This window comes from Notamacropus eugenii, chromosome 5, assembly GCF_028372415.1.
Source record: "Notamacropus eugenii isolate mMacEug1 chromosome 5, mMacEug1.pri_v2, whole genome shotgun sequence".
Lineage (NCBI taxonomy): Eukaryota > Metazoa > Chordata > Mammalia > Diprotodontia > Macropodidae > Notamacropus > Notamacropus eugenii.
The window spans coordinates 125,182,092-125,205,997 of NC_092876.1; the positions used below are offsets into that span (position 1 = coordinate 125,182,092).

At 42.5% G+C, this 23,906-nt stretch overlaps 1 protein-coding gene across 7 annotated transcripts in view; it reads right to left on the reverse strand.

Annotated features, from left to right (window-relative positions):
* USP35 (ubiquitin specific peptidase 35) overlaps positions 1-23,906 on the reverse strand; it is an 82,854-nt gene that overhangs the window by 7,541 nt on the left and 51,407 nt on the right. For all 7 annotated transcript variants that reach the window (XM_072610733.1, XM_072610732.1, XM_072610734.1 and 4 more), the window contains 6 exons: positions 14,563-14,664; positions 11,647-11,805; positions 10,365-10,558; positions 8,821-8,914; positions 7,309-7,415; positions 847-3,499 (listed from right to left, as the gene is read on the reverse strand). In XM_072610733.1, coding sequence (XP_072466834.1) covers positions 847-3,499; positions 7,309-7,415; positions 8,821-8,914; positions 10,365-10,558; positions 11,647-11,805; positions 14,563-14,664 — 3,309 coding nt within the window. The remainder of the gene's footprint in view (positions 1-846; positions 3,500-7,308; positions 7,416-8,820; positions 8,915-10,364; positions 10,559-11,646; positions 11,806-14,562; positions 14,665-23,906) is intronic.

The following is a 23,906-nucleotide window of genomic DNA, read 5'->3' on the forward strand; positions in this document are numbered from 1 at the left end:
GTGTTAGTCTGTTTAATAGGACACAGAAAAGTGTTCTTCCAGAGGACTACTGAAGAGGCAGATTAGTGAAATCCAAAGATCCCTGACTCCCAGAAGACTCCTGGTTTTAGTCTCAGCCATGCCATTGAGCTGCTGTAAGATGAGGACACTTATATGACATTTCTTCTCTGTGGGACTCAGTTTCATCATACAAACAATGAGGGAAATTAATGAAAGGGTCTCTATGGTCCTTTCTATTCTAATGTTCTATATCCTAAATTCCCTTCCAACTCTAGTGTTTGAAGTTTTAACATTCTGTGTTCCATGACCCCTTCCAGCTCTGACATTCTATGTTCTGCTATTCTAAGCTCTACCATTCTACAATCCCTTGTGGCACTAACATTTTTTGTTCTACATTCTAACCTTGGGTTCTAAAGTTCCTTCTGGCCTGAACATTGTGTGACTCTCTACATAGCCCCCTCCTCTAAGGGCATTAAATTTGAGACCAATTTTCTTTCTTAATGGATTTAAATCCAATGTTTAGGAGAACACAGCTGTTGCATAAAGCAAGGCACAGCTGTATCTGTGAGGTGGTCCTGGCTTGCTTCACTTCAAATACAAGATGCATGAAGTCAGGATAGAAAGGGAGTTGGAATGTCTGTAACCTCCCTTGAAGAACATAAATATAATATAGCAGTCATAGTTAAACATTACTTCCACAGTGCAGAGGGTTTACAGAGGGCTCATAACCACCCTGTGAGGGATGTAGCATAAATAATAATATTCCCATTTTACAGATAAGGGCATTGGAGACTCAGAGAGTTAGAAGGAAGGCCCACCTAAGTGTTTGGGGCCTGCTCTGCTCACCTGCAGGTAAAGAATGTTGTCTTTAGATATGGCTTCAATCAAGTCTTTGTGGAGGGCTGGTTCACTGTGGGGTCTGGGTGACCTGGGTTCTGCTCTAAGCCCTTCTCTGGCTCGCTGCCTGTAGAACAGTACATAAGCTGTGTCCTTGGGAAAGAAGGAGGTGACATTACTGACTGACTCGAAGGAGGAGAAGGAGACCCGGGTGTCATTGAACAAATACCACTGGCTCTCCAGTCCTGTAGCCTTTTCAGCAGACGAGAGTCCCATGGACCCTGGCAGGTTGACTGTGGCTGTTGTTCCTTCTCGGGCATAGCAATAGTAATGGCCACTTTCTGAAGAGATACCGGAATGTACCACAACGCTGCAGAGGTCATAGGCCGCACAGGCCTGGGTTTGGTCCTGCTGGGGGCAGCTGCTCGCCATGGGGAGCCGAAGGAACAGGGGAATGGAGACATTGTCCAGGATCTTCTTCCGACGCATCGTCCGTAAGTCAAAGGAGAAGCGCAGAAGGGTGAGGATGAGGTAGCGGGGTCCCTCACTCAGCTCCACCACCTTCTCTGCATCCTGCAAGGAGGCACAATGCTCACAGTGATAGCGGTTCTCAGCTGTCAGTGTCTCTGGTGACAGAAAGTAATTGAGAAGATCTGGGACCGACCGAGAACCTTCAGGGCCGCACATCTGCTCCCCAGAGGCAACCCCCTGGTTCCCTCCAGTCCTAGGACCTAGGCAACGTTCCTCTTCTTTCTTTTTCTCATCCTTTTCTCTCTCCTCTTCCTCCTTTTTCTCTTTGTTTTCATCTACCTTTTTTTCCTTCTTTTTCTCTGCCTTTTCCTTCACTTCCTTCTCTTTCTCCTTTTTCTCTATTTCCTTTTCTTTCTTCTTTTTCTCCACCTTCTCTTCCTCCTTTTTCTCCACCTTCTTCTCTTTTTTCACTTCCTTTTTCTCTGTCTCTTTTCTTTCATCCTCCTTTTTCTCCACCTCTTTCTCACCTTCCTTCTTATCCTGTGCCTCCTTTTCCTTTTTCTCCATCTTGTTTTTCTCTACCTTTTCTTCCTCCTTTTTCTCTACTTCATTCTTTTTCTCTACCTCCTCCTTTTCCTTCTTCTTTTTCTCCACCTTCTCTTCCTTCTTTTGCTCTGCTTCTTTCTTTTTCTTCATCTTTTTCTCCATGTCTTTCCCTTCCTCCTCCTTTTTCTCTATCTCCTTTTCTTCCTTCTTTTTCTTTACCTCTTTCTCTTCTGTCTTTTTCTTCATCTTTTTCTCTATCTCTTTCCCTTCTTCCTTCTTCTCCACCTTCTCTTCCTCCTTTTTTTGCTCTACTTTCTTCTTTTTTGTTACCTCTTCTTCTTCTTTTTTCTCCACCTCCTCTTTTTCCTTCCTTTTCTCTACCTCCTCTTTTTCCTTCTTTTTCTCCACCTTCTCCTCTTTTTCTTCTTTTTCCTCCACCTCCTCCTCTTTTTTCTCCACCTCCTCCTCTTTTTCCTTCTTTTTCTCTACCTCCTTCTCTTTTTCCTCCTTTTCCTCCACCTCCTTCTCTTTTTCCTTCTTTTTCTCCACCTCCTCTTTTTCCTTCTTTTTCTCCACCTCCTCCTCTTTTTCCTCTTTTTTCTCCACCTTCTCTTTTTCCTTCTTTTTCTCCACCTCCTCTTTTTCCTTCTTTTTCTCTACCTCCTTCTCTTTTTCCTCCTTTTCCTCCACCTCCTTCTCTTTTTCCTTCTTTTTCTCCACCTTCTCTTTTTCCTTCTTTTTCTCCACCTCCTCTTTTTCCTTTTCCTCCATCTCCTTTTCTTTTTCCTTCTTTTTCTCCACCTCCTCTTTTTCCTTTTTCTCCACATCCTTCTCTTTTTCCTCCTTTTTCTCCACCTCCTCTTTTTCCTCCTTTTCCTCCACCTCCTTCTCTTTTTCCTCCTTTTTCTCCACCTCCTTCTCATCTTCTTCCTTTTTCTCTACTTTCTCTTTCTCCTTTTTCTCAATCTTCTCTTCTCCCTTTTGTTTCTCTTTCTTCTCTTTTGCCTCCTTTTCCTTCACCTCATTCTCTTCCCTTTTCTTCTCTTCTTTCTCCTTCTCTTTCACCTTTTGACCTTCCTCCTCCTCTTCCTCCTTTTTCTCCCTCTCCCCCATCTTCTCTTTCTCCTTTTTCTGAGTCTTCTCTTCCACCTCTTTCTTCTCTTCCTCTTTATCACTGTTCCCTTCTTTTTCTTTCTTTTCCTTTTCATTTTCTTGTCTGAAGTTGTCTCGGTGCCTTCCAGGTTCCTTGAACCCAAGGATCTCAATGCTCACAACTGGAGGCAGAGCATCCCCGGCAATGCAGTGCTTTCTCTGTCTCCGGGCCCCCTCAGTGCCTGGGGCCTGGGTCTTGGCTGTTGACAGAGGGCCGTGTACCCTGACGTCTTCCACTGGCAGCATGACAGAGCCCAGGCGGCGGCGGCGGCGGTCAGGGGGTGGAAAGGCTAGGGAGAGGTCCGTGAATGCTTCCTCTCTGGTGGAGACATTGAGACAGCGGAGACAGCGGATCCGTGTCACAATCTTCCCACCAAACATTTTCTCTACGGCTGTTGGGCTTGGGCTTGGATGTTCCTCTGGTGGGGAAGGTGTGTTTGACTGTTTGAGCTTCTGGCAAATTCTCTTCCCTGTTTTCTCCTCTTCATGCAATCTGCAGCAGGATTGAGGGAGGGAGTGCAGAGAAGAAAGACAGACACCATCAGGACACAGTATCTGTATGCACATACACACACATTTCAACATAATCATGTACACATTCATATGCTCACATGTGCATATACATAGGCATGTACTTATGTATGTATAGATATGCACACACATTTATACATGCACATACATGAAGGCATACATATACATGAATCATAATCACAGTTATAAACACCTGTACGGTTACTTCAATGTATCTCCACAAGAAGACTATTAGACCCATTTTATAAATGTGGAAATTGAGACTCAGAAATGATTTACCCAAGGCAATAAGTTTCAAAGTGGAATTCAGATCCAAGTCTCTGGACTCCTCATTCTGTGTTCTTTCCACCTACCAAAGCCACCTCTGTCACACATATATGTGAAGCTTTCAGATAAATAAACATATTCTTATAACTGGATACAGAAAAGAACACAGAGTCACAGAATCTTGGAATGGGAGAGCTGGCCGGGCCCTTGGAGTATAAACACAGAATGATACAGCTGGGAGGGATGGACCATAGAGCTCATCCCTTTTATAGCTAAATAACTGAGGCCCAGAGAGGGGCAGTGATTTGCTAGATACCAGTCCAGGTCCTGAAGCTGAACCTTCAGATTTCCAGTCTGGGGCATTTTCTGTTCTACCTCCTTGTACCAGCATACGCACATACATATTCACATCTCCACAGATAACTCCCGTATCCCACATGCCTGTTCACAGACATACAGATACAAACGTTATATACATAACTTACACATATATGTATATATATATATATATATATATACATAATATACACTCATTCATGTCCTGAGTTATTAATCACCTCTAGCCATTCAGCCATACACACACATGTGCACACACACGCACATATGTATTCATCTTTATGTAGTCACACTTTTAAATACCACCCCCCCAAGTTTGACTGAGCATTAAACATTCACTTCAATTTCTGTAGTCCCTAGGCAAAGCCAGTCTTTAGAATTCTACTTTTCCCTCTCCTCCTCCTTCTACTTACCCCTCGTTTTGTTTCTCAGAATTGCTCCAGGCCCCTCCCTCAGTCTCCTAATCTCTCTTTCACAACCTTTCCATTTCTTTGAGGCCAGATACTTGCCCTTTTACCCTCAACACAATGGGCCTCATGATCCAAGCACTTCCTGAATCTAGGAGAAGATCCCCAGAGAATCAGGCTGCCATGTCCCCTACTCCCCTACCCTATTCTGATCTATCAGAGAATAATCTCAGAATCCAAAGGGACCTCAGAGCCACCTAGTCCAGCCTCCTAGCTGGGCAAGAATCCCTTCTCCAGGATCTCCAATGGCCATCCATCAGTTCACTGAAGCAAGGAAGGTCTTAGGCAGCACCTTCCACTTTGGTCACGGCCAATTGTTAGTAAGTTTTTACTTATACTCAACCAAAATGTGCTTTTCTGCAGCTTGATACATCTAGAACTAAAAAGAATTCTAAGGTCCTTCTAGTCCAATCTTCTTATTTTACAGAGGCCCAAAGGAGGGAAGTGATGTGCTCATAGTTAAGCAAGGAGTTAACAGCAGTTAGGATTTGAACCTCAGTCCACTCCAAATCCAGGTCTGGGCCTCAGGACCTGGCACAGCTAGCTATTCATTGTCACTATTTTTTCATTTATTTTCACTATTTCATTATTATTATTATTATTATTATTATTATTATTATTATTATTATTATTATTATTATTTAAATCCGCTCTGTCATCTACCTGGCACACATAGAATTTATCTGCTTAGACCTGGAGTTTGCTTCCTAGTACTTTCGAGCTTGCACTCAAATCAAGTGCTTCTAGCTCTGCCCTCTGGGCCCAAGGAGGACAAAGCTAGTGCCTTTTACAAACTGATCCGAGATTATACGGCAGTTATCACATCTCCCAATCCCCTGAATAAAAGGATTTGTTCTGTAAAACTTGGACTCAGTCAAAAGGACACATCCAAGAAACTAGAAGGCGACATGTGGCCTTGAGGCCGCAGGTTCCTCCTGTGATTCTCTGGGTTCCTTCATCACTTAGCTGAGTGCCTCCTTCTAAGGCCTTCTCTGTTTCCCTGCTGTTACTGTTCCTGTCCCTTTCAAAATCACTTTGTACTTACTTTGTATTAATTTGTACATTTTTCCTCCTCAATAGAATATTGGCCTTTTGAGGGCAGGGACTATTTCATTCATGTCTTTGTACTTTCAGCACATAGCACAGTACTTGGCACATGGTAGGCACTTAATAAATGCTTGTTGATGGTTGATGGAACCAAACTCTGCTAGGCCATAAGTCCCAGGAGGGCGAGGACTGTGTCTTATTCAACTCTGTATCTCTCTGAGGGCCAAGCACATGGGTTTGCACATGGTGTTTAATAAAGGTTTGTTGGATTTAAACAAAATGATCTTATGATCTTCCCCCCATGGATTTTGGAAACCTGAAAGCACTATACATATGGGAATCTTTATTACAGCCATCACCAATGCTATACGTATCCATGATCTCATGGGTGGGGGCTTATTCTGCCAACAGAGGTCATGATCCCTCTACCCTTAGAAGGTGTTTTTTGAGAGCTGCAAAGATCCAAACCTTGTGATGATGAGACTCCTCACTAAGCCAGGTTGGTCCTTACAAAACAGATGTAGCCCATCTCTGGGCCTATAATCTAAGCCTTTCCAGTTGGAAAAGAACCGTCAGAGTCAGTCCTCAGATAACAAGAGCCCAGGGTCATCTCCACCCTATGAGGCAGCATCAGAGCTGGGCTTTTGTTAAGGACTGCAATGATCAGTGTTACTATATTCCTATTATTACCATAGGAAGAGTGGATAGAGACTTAAAGTTCAGATCTGAGTTCAAATGCTGGTTCTTTCTTGAACTAGCTGTGTGACCATGGGCAAGTCACTTAACTTCTCTCTAAGCCTGTTTCCTCATCTTTAAGATAGGAAAAATGATCCCTGTAGTACCCACCTTTGTTGTGACAGTCCAATCAGTCAATGCATGTAAAAGGCTTTGCCAACTTTAAACTATCACAGGGATCAGTTATTATCAGTATTATAGCATCTTCCCCTTGTTCTCTCAGCTTAACAAGGATCCTACATACAAGGCTCATTGCCTATGCCTTTATAAAATGAGTGAACATTTACTGAATGAGTGCCTACCCTGAGCAGTGCCTTGGGCTAGGTGCTGGAGGAGATACTGAAATGAATAAGAAAGCATTCTCTTGCCCATCCACTGGGGATTCTACCTGGTTCAGAAAGAGTCCCCTTTCTCAGGAGGCTGTTCCAGGAACTTGAAATTTTGAAATTCAGGATGTTTCCCCTGATGTCTAACCCAAGACCTTCCAGCTGCAGTGGGGGCCACTGGCCTTATTTTGTGTTCATTGGTGAAAGAACACTGCTTATCAACAATCCCATTCCCACCTTGCTTTACAAGGTCACCTGTTGGTCTTGTTCCTGCAGATAAATTACACCTAGCTCCTTTTATTTTTAGCATAAACTTATTCCCCAGCTCAGGAAGGGGTTTTTTCTTAGAGATTCCCAGCATGATGGCAGCCAACTGAGTCTAGAACCCATAACTCCTGACTTTTCCTCACAGAACTGAGATGGCTGGCTCTCTCTCTCCCTCCCTCCTCTCTCCTTGTCTCTCTCTCCTCTCTTTTCTCTGTCTGTCTCTGTCTCTCTCCTCTCTTCCCTCTCATCTCTATTTCTCTCTGTCTTTCTGTGTGTCTCTATTTGTCTCTCTGTCTCTCTCCCTCTCCCCATGACCCTTCCCTTACCGATCCAACAGATACTTCAGGTACTCAGAGCAGTCCTGCTGGGCACCAGGACTGAACCAGGGCGTCCAGGAGGCAGACAGAAAGCTCTCAGGAGAGACAGCAGGTCGCTAGCAGCAAGGGAAATAAAAGAAACATCTATGAAAGAAGGACCTCTTGCCAACTCCCTGTGCTCTAGGGGCCAGGCCTCTGCATCCCCCTCTCCCTCTTAGCCACCTCTTCCTTCCCTGTGTCCTTAGGAAGCTATGTAGACTAGTGCAAAGAGTATGGAATTCAAAGCCCCAGCAGTGTCACTTCCTCCCTGGGTGAAACAGTGTGGTGGGGCAAAGGGAGCTTAGGATTCAATGTGGCTGATGAGCTTTAAAAACAAACTTTTTTTTTTTGTTTAAATACACATATTTGTCATGAGGGTTTTTCTTTTAATTATTCAATGTTGGGGGGATTGTAAGGAAAAGAAAATATATGCTTGTCAATTAGAAAATATAATAAAATCAAATTTTAAAAGAGGTTAATAGGACAAAAACATTAAAAGGAGATAAAAGCATGGCTAGTGACAGTGATGCATGCTTGTAATCCCTGCTACTGGGGAGGCCAAGGTTGGTGGATCACTTGAGCTCGGGAGTTCTGAGCTGACCTTCTGTGATTCTGTCCAGAGGGCAGAACTGGGAGCAATGAGCAGGTTCAAGGGGTCAGATCCCCACTAGATGGAAGACTGAAGCTGTCTGTCTAAAAACAGAAAGAAAGGTTTGCCTCAAGGGAGTTAATTCCCTGTCACTAAAGGTCTTTGGGCAGAGAGGCTGGATAGCTATTTATTGGAAATGTTGTAGAGGGGATCTTATTCATGGTTACTTTTCAAATCAGGGATCCAATCACTGGCCCATCCACTGCTCTATAGAACCAGAGGGTGGTAAGGAAGCAGGAAAAAAGTTCAAGTTTCACATCTTCCTGACCGCATTATCTCTTTTCAACCTTACTGCACACACAGCAATTAAACTTTTTAATTAATTTATTGAAGTAATTAGCATCTTAGACAGCCTCCTTACCCTGGAGTATCCATGCTATTAGCAGCCTTTTCACCCAGGAATGTCCCTCTGCCATGCCAGCTCCTTCCTTCTCTTGGTAAGTTCCACCTGAGGCCTCCATTTTGTGGAGAATTAGGGCCAGACAACCTCCATCCCTCTTCCTGTGTCTGCTTTTGACTACCTGGACTTCTACGTCATACCCTGGGATCTGGGTACTTTCTCTCCTCCTTCTCCCTGATTTTCAACTCCTTTTTGTGTGTTGTGTATTCTCCCGTTAGAGGGCAGGGACAATTTTTCCTCTTGTTTATATTGTGATCCTGGTGCTTGTCTCCAAAGATGAAGCCTTACATGAAGCCTTCCCAGACCAATTCAGCTCATCCCACTCTCTCTCCCTCTTGCACACTCTGTATGTCTGTATATTTGCCTAGTCACTCGGCACATTCTGCAGGCCTCGTTGCTACCTGCCCCTGGGAGTGAGGAGTGACATAGTCACCTGGCTATGTTCAAGGAAGGCAAAAAGCCACTGCAGCTTGGTCATCAGGGGCTGAGAATTGTCTTCAGGAAGATGCAGAACACAGTGTCGGAAGCTCGAAGCAAACCAGAGACACACAGGTTAGGTTAGAGACATATTAGGACCAGCCTGGTAGGAGGGGCCAGAAATGTCTGCCCTGGAGAAGAGAAGACATCAATAGATGCGTGTCAAGGACTGTCACATGGAAACAGATTCTGAGTCTTTCTGCTTGAACCCAGAAAGTAGAACCAGGAACAATGAGTGGGTGGCAACTACAGGGAGGCAGATTTTGCCTGGGGAGAACTTTTTTTTTTTTTGAGACAATCAGGGTTAGGTGACTAGCCCAGGGTCAGACAGCTAATGTCTGAGGTCAAATTTGAATTCAGGCCCCCCTGAGTCCAGTGTTGTTGCTCTATCCACTGTGCCACCTAGCTGCTCCTCAGAAGAACTTTCTAAGAATTAGAGCTGTCTGAGGGTAAGCATCTACCCCTGGAGGTGGTAGGATAATGACATCATAGGATGTTAGCATGGTGACATCATCCAGGTTAACAAACCCATTTTACAGGAAAGAAACTTGAGACGGAGAGTGTCGTTTAAACAGAAGTTGGGCAAACCTGTCTTAGAGTTGTTGTAGGAATAGGATTGAACTCAAGACTCTGAGGTCTTTTCCAAATTCTGGGATTCTCTGATACAGGGCACGGACAGAGCTGGAAGCAAACATGGGATCATGTATCCAAGCTCTTCTTTTTACAGAGGAGGAAACCAAGACACCCCCCCCCCCAAAGAGGAAGTGACTCATCCAAGGTCACATAGGCAGCAACAGAGTCATGATTCGAATCTGGCTCTTCTGACTCAAAAACCCAGTTGATGGGGGTAGTAGGAGACAGACTCCTTCTGGTGCCTTCAAATAACAGAAACTGTCAAGGACTGACCCCTTCAGACATCAAAAAAAGAGAATTCAGGGTACCGAGTTTGATATAATATAATTAAGGGTAGGGTGCTCAAAAGGAAGGAATCACCTTATTGGGGGTGCTCAGAGACAACAGATGTCTCAAGATGTTTGCTAAGTCTCCCAGAGAGTGCCATATGATGAGGGGCAGAGAGTACTAGACTGGAGGCTGGGAGGCCTGGCCTCCATCTAGTCTTGGCTCTGCCACTTGGGCCAAAGAATTTTTCTCTCCCTGGGTCCCAATTTCTTCCTCCACAAAATAAAAGGGAGAAGCTTTAACTGCTAGGATGTTTCCCCTTGAAATCAGTTCAAATCTGCCTCCCTGAACCTACAGCCCTCATCCTTGTCCATTTCTATCCCTGTCACCTGATTCTGTACTCTGGGACCATGCAGAATGAATCTGATCTCTCTCTTCCATATACTCCAAGACAGTCTTCTGTTCTGGTGACACCTCCCCAGGTCCCCAGATTGATGCTTCTTCTACAGCACAAACTCCAGGCTGCTCACTGTCCTGGCTCTCTTCCCTTCATCCCTCCCGCTAGAAACAAAGCTAAGAAACTCCTAAAGCATTGCTTACTCAGAGGCCATAAACAGAGCCTGGATCACACTGTTCATATAACACGTGTTGCCCAGGTTGATCAGGCCAATCTTGCCTGTGTCCGACTTGGCTGCCAGCCGGGGGTAGAAGCAGACCAGCTCGTTCTTCTGGGAGGTCCAGGCGTTCTGACCCAGCAGTTGCTTGATTCTATCTTCATTAGGAACATGGAGGTCCTGGGGTGGGGGCAAAGCAGGAGAAAAAGGGCACTGGGACCAGTTCTTCAAATACCAACCTCACCTGGGAAGCCACCCTGGCCTGTAACCAGCACAGCTTCTCACCCACACAGCTACACCTGAGTATGTAGAAACAACCTGGAGGAGGGAAGAGAGCCCTGGGCCGAGAATCAGAGGAGAGCTAGGTTCAAATCCAGGCCTTGCCACTTGCTAGCTGGGTGATCCTGGACAAATCACTCAAACTCTCTGAGTTTCAATTTCTTAACACTTGCATAAAACAGCTCTTGCAAGCTCTTGTGGGGCCAGGCAGTATGGTATAATGGATAGAAAGCCAGCTAGCCTTGGAGTCAGGAAGACCTAGGCCCAAGGCTTTCCTCTGATATACTCTGGCCATATGGAACAACTCAAAGATTATAAGCTGCAGAGCAGGCATTGATCTATATTGGTAGAGGGAGATACTTTGCCAATTTTAACTATAAATCTGTTATTAAAATGATCATTTTAAGTCTTATTTTTATACTAAACTATTATATTATTTTAAAAGACAGTATGAGGGTAGTGGAGAGAGGCCTGACCTTGTAGTCAGGAAGCCCTGGGTTCCAGCCCACCTCTGAAACTAGAGATTATGTAACCCTGGGCAAGTTACTTGATATCTGGGTACTTCAGGACACTCTCTAAGACAGTTAAGTCACAGAGAAGTTGCTGATTTGAAGCCTGGGAGAGGGTCCATGCCTTATACTGATGAAATCACAAGTGTTCTAAAGTCTCTTCTAGTTCTAACATTCTATGTTCTAGTTTCTGCTAGCTCTAACATTTTATATTTTAATATCCCTTATAGTTCTAATATTCCATGTTCTAACATCCCTTTTAGCCCTAACATTCTGTATTTTAAAGTTCCTACTGGCTTTGATGTTCTGCATTCCTTATAAGGTCCCTTCTACTTCTGACATTCTATGATCTGTGTTCTAGAGGCCCTTTCAGATCTGTGACTCTAAGTTAACATGTAGGTCACTGAATTTGCAAAATAAAATGAAAAAGCTCAGAAAACCCTGCCTAATCACTCTTGAGAGAAGGATGTGGGGACCCACCTTGATGGCCTCCATGACTGGCTCATACAGGTCTGGGAAGCCTGAGAAGCGGAAAACCATGCAGTGGATCAGCTCTGCCAGCTCTTCCAGCCAGTTTGCTCGGGAGTTGGAGTCCTCTTCTGCCAGGGAGGCCACCATTTTGGGGATATGAGGGAGAAGCTGTAAGGATCAGAAGAAGCTTGGCATGACTGTAGAGGCTTTAGAATGTAACAATATGGCACCAGACCTAAAGTCAGGAAGACCCGAGTTCAAATCCCCCCTCAGACACTTACTAGCTGTGTAACCCTGGGCAAGTCACTTAACCCCTATCTCAGCTTCCTCAGTCGTAGAATGGAGATAATAATAGTACCTATCTCCAGGGTTGTTGTAAGGATTGAATAAGATAATATTTGTAAAAACATTTCGCACAGTACCTGGCACACAGTGCGTGCTATATAAATGTTAGCTATTATACTAGAAACCCATGTTTCTAGACTTCTCAACCTGGCCCTTTTCAGAGCCTCCATTTGTCCACCTGTAGGAGGTGCTCTCCACCATAAAGTCCTCCTCGGAAGTCTCATCAAGGCATCCCCTGAATCTCCCGATTTGGTCATGATCATCCCCACCAGAACCCATATAGCACTTAATGTGCTTCTTTCAAGAATTTACCATGTAACATGTTCCTGCTTATCCTTCCTCCCCAGCTGGGAGCTTCATAAGCGCAGAAACGTCATCTTTTATATATTTTGTCTTGCCTCTAGGGCTGAGCAATGCTCTCTATGTGGGGCTGCTCGTTAAAGCTTTGTTGAGTCGAACTAAACTGAATTGAGTCTGAGTGAATTCGTAGCACAGGATAGTAGAAAAAGTATGGGAGGTGGAGTCATGAGACCAGTTAGCTCTGCCACCATCCCCCTGTGTGACTTTAGATAAGCTGGTTCTTTTTGGGCTTCAGTTTCTTCATCTGCGAAATGAGAGGGATGGGCCAGATCAGGAGCTGGAAAACTATGGTCCAAAGGACAAATTGGGCTCCTGTCTATATTTGTATGGATCGGGAGCTAAGAATGGTTTTTATATTCCCAAATAAAATAAAACTTTATTTAAATGTCATACAAAAACAACCAGGCCATAGTTTGTCAACCTCTAGACCAGATGATCTCCCAGCTCCAACATTCTGTGTTCAAAGGGCCCTCCCACCTGACATTCTGTGTTCAAAGGGCCCTCCCAGTTCAGACATTCTGTGTTCTAAGAGCCCCCCATCTCTGACATTCTGTGTTCTAAGGGCCCCCCATCTCTGACATTCTGTGTTCTAAGGGCCCTCCATCTCTGACATTCTGTGTTCTAAGGGCCCTCTCAGTTCTGACATTCTGTGTTCTAAGAGCCCTCCCAGCTCTGACTTTCTGTGTTCTAAGGACTCTATTAGCTCTAAATCACTCTTTCCCTCTACTTATAGGCTGTGTAGTTACTATCATCTTCCTTATTATTTTATTTGAAAAATAGGCAAAAGCATACCTCTGCTTTCTTGCAAAGCTCTGAATGGATGAGCAAACACCTGTTTCACGTGCCAGGGCAACTTTAAAAATATGACCCTTTCTGACCTTCTTTCCCCCTTCCCACCTTTTTCAGGATCATTACCATGTTGAAGGCTTAAGCTCCCCCTGCTGGCCTAAGGTAAGCCATGTCACAAACTCCCCCAAACCTGACTCATTACTAGAGTCCACAGGGATTAACTTCCTATTGAAAAGAATCAGAGACCCTGTTTGGGAGGTTGTGGGGGAGGTCCTTCCTTGGGGCTGTGACCCTTGCTTACCATAATGCTCATTTCCCAGGTCTCCAAATTCAATAGGCATTTATCAGATGCCCAACATACACCAGACTCTGTTCTGGGCACTGGGGGGTGAGAGGCTCAGGACACTGTACAAAGATGAAACTGGACACAGCCCCCAGCCTTAATGGATAAAAGGGCTAAGGAGGCAATGTTTCAACTTCTGGAGATAGGGAGGAACGGGATTAAGGGCACACATAGAGAGGCTGACCTTGGGATAGAGAAGAGCCATCTTATCTTTGAGATGATGGATGGTGATGAAGTGATTTAAAGCGTGAAATTTAAAGTGGTGAGGAGAGGAAGCTTGTTAAATGATTTTCTCAAGTTCACACAGCTATGTAATAACCATTTGTTGAACTGAAGAAAAAAGAAGCGAAGGCAAACTTTCTCTCCTTCCTCTGACCTTCTATCCCACCCAATGTCAGGAAGCAACATGAGGTCAGGCTGGGGAAGGTGGACACAAGAAATTAGAATGATGACTTTTGTATGACCCACCCCACAGGGTTGTTTGTGAAAGGGGAGGGCAGGGATAGGGATAGACACTGCAAGGATAGGAAGTTGTTATTATGAAACATATAAAGATAGGTTTCTGGTGTCCTAGGTACCCCATTGCTGCCACCCTGCCCCTATCTTCATCCCAGAAGGTAGAGGACCAAGAGAAAAATGGTAAGAGTTAATAGATCTTCTTCCCAGTGGGCACAGGGGACTGGCCTCAGGGGATAGTAGTAACACTAACAATAGCTAGCATTTGTATTGTGTTATAAAATTTCCAAAGCACTTTAAAAAATCATCTCATTTTATCCTCGTAACACCCTTAGGAATGTAGGTGCTATTATTACTCCCATTTTACAGATAAGGAAACTGAGGGAGAGAGAGGTTAAGTGACTTGCCCAGGGTCAGACAGCTAAAAAGTGTCTAAGACTGGATTTGAACTAAGGTCTGACTCCAGGTCCTGTGCTCTGACGACCAATGCAAAGAGGTCAGGACATCCAAGGACAGACCCAGCCACTTCTTTTTGGGACCCATCCTACCCTTTTTCCCACTCTCCAATCCCATCCATACCTGCAAAAAAGGGACGTCCCAGATGTGCAGTCTGGCTTGCACAAACTCCTTACCAGGTGGAAGGCTTCATGGGAGTGCTGGAAACTCAGAAGCATGTACTTGAGAACAGACAACGCAGCCTCCCTCACAATGGGGTAGAGTAGTTTGGAGAAAACCTAAAGAACATAGAATACTAGGATATTAGAAATGGAAGGGACCTCAGAACAGGGAACATTAGAAATCTGCACACAGAACATTAGAAGTGGACGGAATCTTAGCACACGGAATGTTAGAACACTGACTTAAAATGTCAGAGCCGGAAGGAACCTTAGAGCAAAGAATGTTAGAACACAGAACATAGAATGTTAGAGCAGTATGGCAGAAGAAATGATGGTAGATGGACGGATGGAATGCTACTGAGCAGCAAGAAATGATGAAGGGAATGGTTTCAGAAAAATCTGGGAAGACTTGGATGAACTGATGCAGAATAAAGTGAGAGGCAGCCCCAGGAGAGCAATCTACATCATAGCAACACACTATAAAAACAAATCACTGTGAAAGAGGGAAGAACTTTGATCAATGCGATGATCAATCACAATTCCAGAGAAGGAATGATGAAACATGCTACCCACCTCCTGAGAGAGAGGTGACGAACTCAGGGTGCAGAATGAGAGATTTATTTTTGGATGTGACCAAGGCAGAAATATGTTTTGCTTGACTAAGCACATTTGTTACAAAGGTTTGCCTTTTTTTTTTTAATAGGGAAGGTAGGTAAGAGGGAGGAAAAAATAGATTTTGTTAATTTAAAAAATTAATTTAAAAAAATAAAGAATGTTAGAGTTATAAAGAATGTTATAGTAGAACACTGAACAGAGAATCACAAAATCTTCACAAAATGCTTCATATTATTTTAATTTTCTTTAAATCCCAAATTTTAACAGACATAAAATAAAATGAGCATTTCTATATACACAATCGAACAGAAAAAGAGGATCATACAAGGCGTATTAGATACAGCTTGCTTTTGTTTTTAAGGATATAATAAATTCAACATGTTATTTTAAAAACTGTCCTCAAAGTGTCTCATTTGAAAGATAAAGAAACTTCACAAAGCAGAAGGGATTTCAGAACACAGAATGTTAAATCTGGAAGACAACTTGACAACATGCTTTAGAATGTCAGAATCTTAAGAAACCTTAAAACATAATGCTAATAGAACCCAGATTTTAAGAACATAAGACTTTTAAAGCTGGAGAAGACCATAGTGATCAGGTACACCCCTCCTCATTTCACACATAAGGAATCCAGGCCCAGGGTAAGGAGCTCATTTGCTTAGGGTCACACAGCAGGTAAGCAGTAGAACGAAGGTGAGAATCTTGGTCTCCTGACTCCCAAGGCCATTGCTCATCCCGCTGTGGGCAAACAGAGAGTGATCTTATCTCTCTGAAAGCTTCCTGGCCCAGGTATGAAGAAGAGGAATAAACCTCAGCCTCATCTAAATAGCTTTCTATATCACACCAGTCCAGAAAACCCTGCCATCTCAGACACCCTGGAAGACACCAGATGTACCCAGGATGCCACAGTTGGTAGAGGGTCAGTTTAGGATGTAACACCTCTACTTGGTGGTATCTGCTAGAACAGGAGACCTGAGTTCTCACCCTGGGTCTCTCTCCAATTCATTGTATGACCCCAGGCAAACCAGTGGACCCCTCTGGGCCTCAGTTTCCTCATCGGTATAATAGAACAACAATACCTGTTCTCAGCAGACCTCACAGGACTGTTTCAAAGATCAACATAATATAAGTGAAGTGTTTTGAAAAGTAGAAATTGCTAAAAAAAATAAAGGCTTTCTTTTTTTAATTATTAATATGATTATCATCAACTAAATAATAGCCTGTCATCAGAAGACTGGCCACCAGGTGATGAATTTTTTTTTGGCCACAGCATCTCACGAAGGTCGTCGGCTAAGGCGTGGAGAGGCGAGGAGCCGCATCGGTGAAGGGAGAACCCACAATGATCAAGTCAGGGATCCTTGAAGTCTCACAGCATCTACACAAGGACCCAAGACTCTGATACATCATACGTTCTGTATCAAGTGGGGATGGAACATGGGCAAGTCCTTGACTCTTTATTGTCCACAGTTTGGCCCAACCCGACATCGCCATGGTTCTTTACATGAGTCCTCCGCTGCAGTTGGATGGTCCTCCTCTCCGTCCCCAAAGAGGCCAAGACCGTGCCAGATTCTGGGTCTTGATTTACCTCTGCCTAGAATACCCTTCGCTATCATTCAAGGCCTAGCTCATGTCCCACCAGCCTTCATGAGGCCTTCCCTAACTGGCCCAGCCCCATAGTTCTCTCTCTTTTCTCATCTCCTATAACATGGCCTGTACCAAACAGTTTGGCCTCTGTACTGTTTCCTGTTTCACAAGTCTTCAAACTCCTTCTCTTGTTAACATATTATTATAATATACGATATTACTATGTTATGTATAATATGGTAATTTAATAAAAATAACTCAAATTTCAATGGCAATCAAGCAACAAGTATTTACTAATCACCTACTATGTACCAGGCACAATGCAGCACTGGGGAGACAGGTAGAGAGAAGGAAACAATTCCTACTCACAAGGAGTTCACATTCTAATGGAAGACATAACAAGCACATATAAAAATACATATGGCATAAACATAAAGTAAATAAACCCAAATAGGGACCAAGGAGTTAAATACAAAGTAGCTTGGAAGGGGGGGCACCAACAGAAGGAGATGGGGGGAAGAATCAGGAAAAGCCTCATGCAGAAGATGGTACCTGAACTACACCTTAAAAAAAGAAAGGAACTCTAGAAAGCAAAGGAGTACAGACCAGCCGTGGGGGGCACTCCAAGGCTGGCAAAGTACTTTCATCACAACTCTGCTGTGTATAGGGGATAGGACAGGTATTATTACTCCTATTTTACAGATGAGAAAATTAAGGCTCAGATGAGCTAACTGACTTTTCTACATAATAGCCCAGCTAATGGGTCAGAAGCAGGATTTAAATTCAGATCTGCCGACTTCAGGCCCATTGTAAGTCCCACAACATATCCCCAGTGCAGCAAGGTGGCACCTTGGATAGCTCACTGGGCCTAGAGGGAGGAAACCCTAGCCTCAGCCACTTAGTAGCTGTGTGGCCACAGGCAAGTCACTTAACTTCTGTCTGCCTCAGTTTCCTTATCTATAAAATGGGGATAATAAGGGAACCTTCTTCTCAAGGTTACTGTGAGGATTGAATGAGATAATATATAAAATACTTTACAAATCTTAAAGTTATTATGCTAATATAAATGCTAGCTATTAAACTATTATTTGCTATTATTAAGTAGGTACTTAGTATTGATTTACTGTCTAATTCCTACATTTTAGGTAGGTAAGGATTTTGCCCTGATTTTCTTCAACTGAATTTTATTCATTCAAATATCTGATTATTACCAGACTAAAGATGGGAGGAGGTACTGCCAGTAGTCCTGAAAGGGGATATAAGCTTCTCTCCTATAATGGAGTTGCTTGAAGGGAGTAGTTGAAAACAGAAAGACAGAACCTCTGGCCTGGATGACTATGCTGTTTGTTTTAGAAAATGAAGTAGTGTATCCCAAAAGAGATAAAAAACAAAAAGGAAAATGACCTATATATACAAAAATATTTATAGCAGCTCTTTTCCGGGAGCAAAAAATTAGAAATTGAAGGGATGCCCATTAACTGGAGAATGGCTGAAGAAGTTGTGGTAAGTGATTATGAGGGAATACTATTGTACTATAAGAAATGATGAGCAGGCTACTCTCAGAAAAACCTGGAAAGACTTGCACAGGCTGATGCAAAGTGAAATGTACTGCGTACAAAGGAACAGCAATATTGTGAGATGATCAGCTGTGAATGACTTAGCTAGTCTTAGCAATACAACGATCCAAGACAACTCTGAAGGACTTATGATGAAAAATGCTCTCCATCCCCAGAGAAAGAACTGATGGTGTCTGAATACAGACTGAAGGATATTTCTTTTTTTACTCTATTCTTCTTGAGTTTTTCTTGTCTATGTTTTCTTTCACAACATGACTACTATAAATATGTTTTGCATGACTACATATGTATAAGCTATATCAAATTGCTTGCCTTCTCCATGGGGGAGGGGGAGGAAGGAAGGGAGAGAATTTGGAACTCAAAGTTTTAAAAATGAATGTTGAAAATTGCTTTTACATGTAACTGGGAAAAAATAAAATACTAAATTAAAGAAAGGAGGTAGTTATCTAGGTGAGACCTTGGTCAGATAGAAGCATTTCTGGGTAGCTTGTCCTGAGTATCTGTTTCCCCCTGGGCTATGTGTTTCTGGAGAACAGAAATTTTGCTACAAGCTGCCTGAGGTCTGGGGACACAGAATATAGAAGGAGAAGAGTTTGGCCATTGGTGAGTCTACAGTATGTCACAATATTGAGTCCTTGATAAAAATCTCCTGAGCCCTTCCTTCCCTCAAGTACCTGGGTTAGAAGGTGAAGTAACCTGGCAGGCAGGTCTTAGGATCCCAACACTAATGAACAGAAGTAAAACCTTCCTAGGAGTCCATATGAAATTTGCTGTGGTGTCGGACCAGTGGTTTCAGCATCTTAGGAAATGGGTACTCAAGGAACATTTTGGTCACCATGATGCCAGCCAGTTAGCTGGTTAGCAGGCACAACCTGGATGAAAATCCAACAAAGGAGACTGAGGAGTGATAAGACAGGTAGAAGAACTGGGAGAGGGGAAGAAAGAGAAGAGGAGGAGAAGGAAGAGAAGAAGAAGGAGGAGAAGGAGGAGGATAAGAAGAATGAGGAAGAGGAAGAAAGAGGAGAAGAAGAAGAAGAAGAAGACCTATAGGACAAAGTATCTACAAGAGGGTAATTAACACTATGAAAGGCTGAAGAGAGGCCAAGAAGAATGAGAACTGAGAAATCAATGGTAACTTTGGAGAGGACAGCTTTGGTTGGATGATGAGGCTGGAAGCCAAGCTACAGAATTCAGTGAACTAACTGTACTTCTTGGCAACTTCTCTTGGTCCTAGTTCTGCCTTCTAGGACCACGTGGAACAAATCTCTGACACAAGAGCCCTTCAGACGTCTTGGTGTTTTGAGTAAGGAAACAAGTCAACAATCCCTCACTCTACCTGTGCCCCCATGTCTATTACTTAGCAGAAGAATTATTAGTCACAGAAGACATCCAGAGTGGCACAGTTCAGCTCTCTGCAGTGACTGTCTCTTGTGCATACTCTTCACTTATGCTGAATGAGAGTATTCTACACTCACACCTAAAGACAAAGACAACCACTAGCTATCTGCATGGAGTGGCAAACGTTTTTCTGAACACAGCAAATACTTATTAGCATCTTAAAGCATCTCATCACTGTTCTTGGCAGGGACAGAATTGGAATTCAATGATTTTTTTTTTAACACGGAAATTAGTATCAATTTAGAGAAAAAGAAAAATAGAATTTTTAAAATATGATAAAACATACAGGATCAAAAATAAAAAAACCAACTTACTTTTACATATGTGGATTTTAGACAACTGTTGGATTTCATTCCAATTTCTGAATCTGATCATTACAAAACTCCATTTGAGTTTCAGGAAAACATGTTTAGTCTTAACATAGATTTAATTAACTCCACTGGACTATTCCTGAGTCCCCTGATTCACTATGTTCTCATCTGCTCCAGGCTTCTGCCCTCCTCACTCCCTGTAATTAGATTTTTCTCCCCCAATTCTTCCCTTTACCCTTTAAAGCCCAATTCAAATGCTAGGAGGCATTCTCTCACTACACCGTTCCCTCCTCCAAAGACCATAACAACCTTAGGCTTTGTTTAGCAACTCTCTAATGCACTTATCATGTAATATGGTATATTATTTTGTTGGAATCTTAATTAGTTCAGGTGCCACTTCCTAAAGCAAGGCTTTCCTGAACCTTGAACCTTCTCTCTTGAAATTATTTTGTGCCTATTTTGTCTTGACATCTATATATAAGCATTCCTCCATAGTAGAATGTAAGCTTCTTGAGAGTGGGGTGTCCTTACATCAATCCTAGTGCCTAGCATACTGCAGACACTTAGTAACTCTGTTACATTTAATTATCCCCACATGAGCTCCATCAGGGCAGGAATGATGTATTACCTGAGCATTGTATTGTTTCTAGCACTGAGCATGGCTCTTTGCACCCCGTAGGGTCTTAGTCAATGTCTTTTGTATGGCATTGATTTGAACTGGGCATAGGAGCAAGGTTCTCATGCCCTCTCAGTCCTCTTCCCCTCACAGTGCAGTCAGGCCACCAGGGCTCTCTGTGTTTGGCAGAGCAGGTTTGACTAAGAGGCTGAGAAGTCTACCATAACCTTACTACAAAGCCTTCACCAGCTCCTTGCAGGGGATCATAAGATACAGAGCTAGAATGAACCTAAGCCAGCCCTCTTCATTTCAGGGATGAAACCAGGATCTACTGAAGTGACTTGGATAACCCAAGGTCAATAGTGGGAGAGTTGGGATTCAAACTCAGATTGGGTGAGTCCAGAACCTCTACTCTTTCTGTTATATCACAGATCTTACTTGGCCTTGTAGACCTTCCATAATTGGACACCATCCACACTCTTCTAGCTTCTTCTTACCCTGTTCTCCTTCATGTAACCAATACTCCAGTCAAACACATGATCTTTCAAAGCTAAAGTAATATGTTTCCTCTTCCAGGGAACCCTCCCAGGTTCTTTCTAGGACTAATAAACAACAAATCCCCATACTTGAAATACAGACCTCAATACATCCTGGAGAACTGAGCCACAAATTGTCCTGGAACCATACCATTATCACAGATCAAACTGTTACCCACAACAGCCACAATGATCCATAAAAACCTAAGAACTGTTTTTAATAAAGATTGCCATAGCAAATATTCATAATTTCCAAGCTATATGGAATGAAAAGCTTTCAAAATATAGAGACCTAGGACAGGCAATCAAAATTATTTGAGAACAAGATGAGGTGTATGTCATCCCTGTTGTCTTGTCTGCTGCTGAAGGAGTTCTAAGAATGCTTTCAGTGAGCCTACCGGGGATTAGCTTACTTTCAGCTATTAAAAGTTACTTTATCCACCTGTGTAATATTAAATATAAAAAAGCAACATAATAAATAATCAACAGCAAATAATAATCTCTTATCCTAGAACTGTTTCTATCTAAATCCATCAAAAAAGATGAGAACAAGATGACAACAATCAAAATTAAAATCATTATTTTATCAACTTGTGCGGTGGTCTACATAACACTAAATATAAAAGAATAGCAGAAGAGAAATTTCTCTCAGGACTATTCCTACATCAAAAAGATGAGAAGGATGAGAAAATGGTAATGAGAAGAACAGTAAAGACTGATAACCAAACATCATTCAAATGTGAAAAAGAGTGGTTTACCTGAAGATGGAGCTCATTTAACAGTTTAGATCAAGAATGGATTCAAAAGGCCCTCCATGGGTAACACACTCATGATCTTGGCCAACAACATGTAGACAAAGAAACACAGAACGCAGGGTCACATGGATTGTTTATGGAAACAGAGTTACATATGATGGCCATTCAAGAACTGGGGTGCTGCCACTAAAAATTACAGGATTATCTTTATGGAACTCAACTTAATAACCAATGCTTGTGATACAAAGAAATGGTAGGGTGAAAAAATTTAGCACCTGCTGAATACCTAGCAAGACATTCTCTGATAGTTAGAATTTTGTATCAGAAGATCAATGTCTTTCATGGAGTGGCAGACAAGATATGCCCATACTAGAAACAATGGCCTTAAAAAATCCTGGAGAATTCATCTGACAAAATGAACTGGAAGTGAACCATTGTCATGAACTGAACTTTTGCCCAACAATTACGTAGACATAACCTTGGTCCATAAAAACTCAAGAACTTAAGGACAACGTGTTTAATAGCTATCATCCTATCCAATAATCATAATCTCCAAGATACATAGAATGAAAAGTTTTTAAAGGATAGAGATATAGCAGAGGAGATCAAAATCATATGGGAACAGAATTACAATCCCTGATGTCCTTTCTGCTCTTGGAGTTGTGTGAAGGGAAATTTCAGTGAGTCTACAGAGGATTACTTTCCAGCCCAATACTTTTATTTGACTAAAAAAGTGGTTATTTTATATACTTGTAGAATATTAAATATAAAAACAAATCATAGCAGAATGTGACTTGTCATAGGCCTGTTTCTATCTGAGCCCTGTTAAAAAAATGAGAAGAATAAATTATAAATAATGATAATAATAACAATAACCTTGTCAAAGCCCAACCCATCATTTGTGCCATTCTAGGGACTGGGAGTGTGTGTGTGTGCGTGCGTGTGTGTATGTAAGTAAGGGGTTTATGGCGAAGTAAGGGAATGTGATTGTCAGAGCAGGGTCCCAAGACCTCTCTGGTAGCTATAAAGGCCTGACAAGAACACTGAGGTGATACTACTGAATGAATTAGCATCCTGGGCAGGGTGACGTGACAGCTCCTATGAATCTAAGAAAAAGACAAGGTGAGTACAGAGTTGTTGGCTCACCCTACTCCTAACTCTTATGACTATCAATTTGACACAGAGGATAGAGAAAAAGTGACTCTCCTTGTGTTCTGATATTAAAAGAGAGCAAGATAGATCCAAACAAATCAAGGATCCCAGAGCCCCAGAAATGCTTCAATGCAGAGGTCAATGATCACTAATGTAGACAAGTCTTAAGTGTGTATGAAAGGTTGAAGTCATGAATACTCTTATTATGCACCCATATTAAGTCATAATAAAACTGAAAAACAGATCTTACCAGTTATAGGCAAAGACTTCATTCTGGTTTTTTTCCACGTTATCCCCAGCTCCAAGTCACACAACAATAAGCTGTAGATCAATGCAGGGCAATCATAAGAAACAGTTTCGTTCCCAAACCCAGATAGGATGAAATAAGAACAGAAACTAAAGATGAAGTTCCCTGTAGAGGGAAAAGCTGAATAACCTGAAGGTATTAAAAATCCATATTTAATACTAACTCAAGGAGTGCTACTCAGTAACAAAAAGGATGGTCAGACAAATGCTGATGTCTCCAATGGATTTGAAAAGGAGATGGATATACTCAGAATGGAATTCTAAAAAGCCCTTTTTGAATTTGATGGCATAAATTCAATGAAAAGACCAGCTATACAAAACAGAGTCATTTTTAAAAGCTGATATTTGCTATAGCCATCATGGATGATTGCATTCTTACACCATATTTCAGAGTATTAAAGCAGATCAGAACTTATAGAAAAAAATATACTGAGGTCATTGCTATGGCAAAGACCATAGGAGAAAGAGGGGAGCTAACTAAGAATACCCCTAAAGACAGATATCAAATA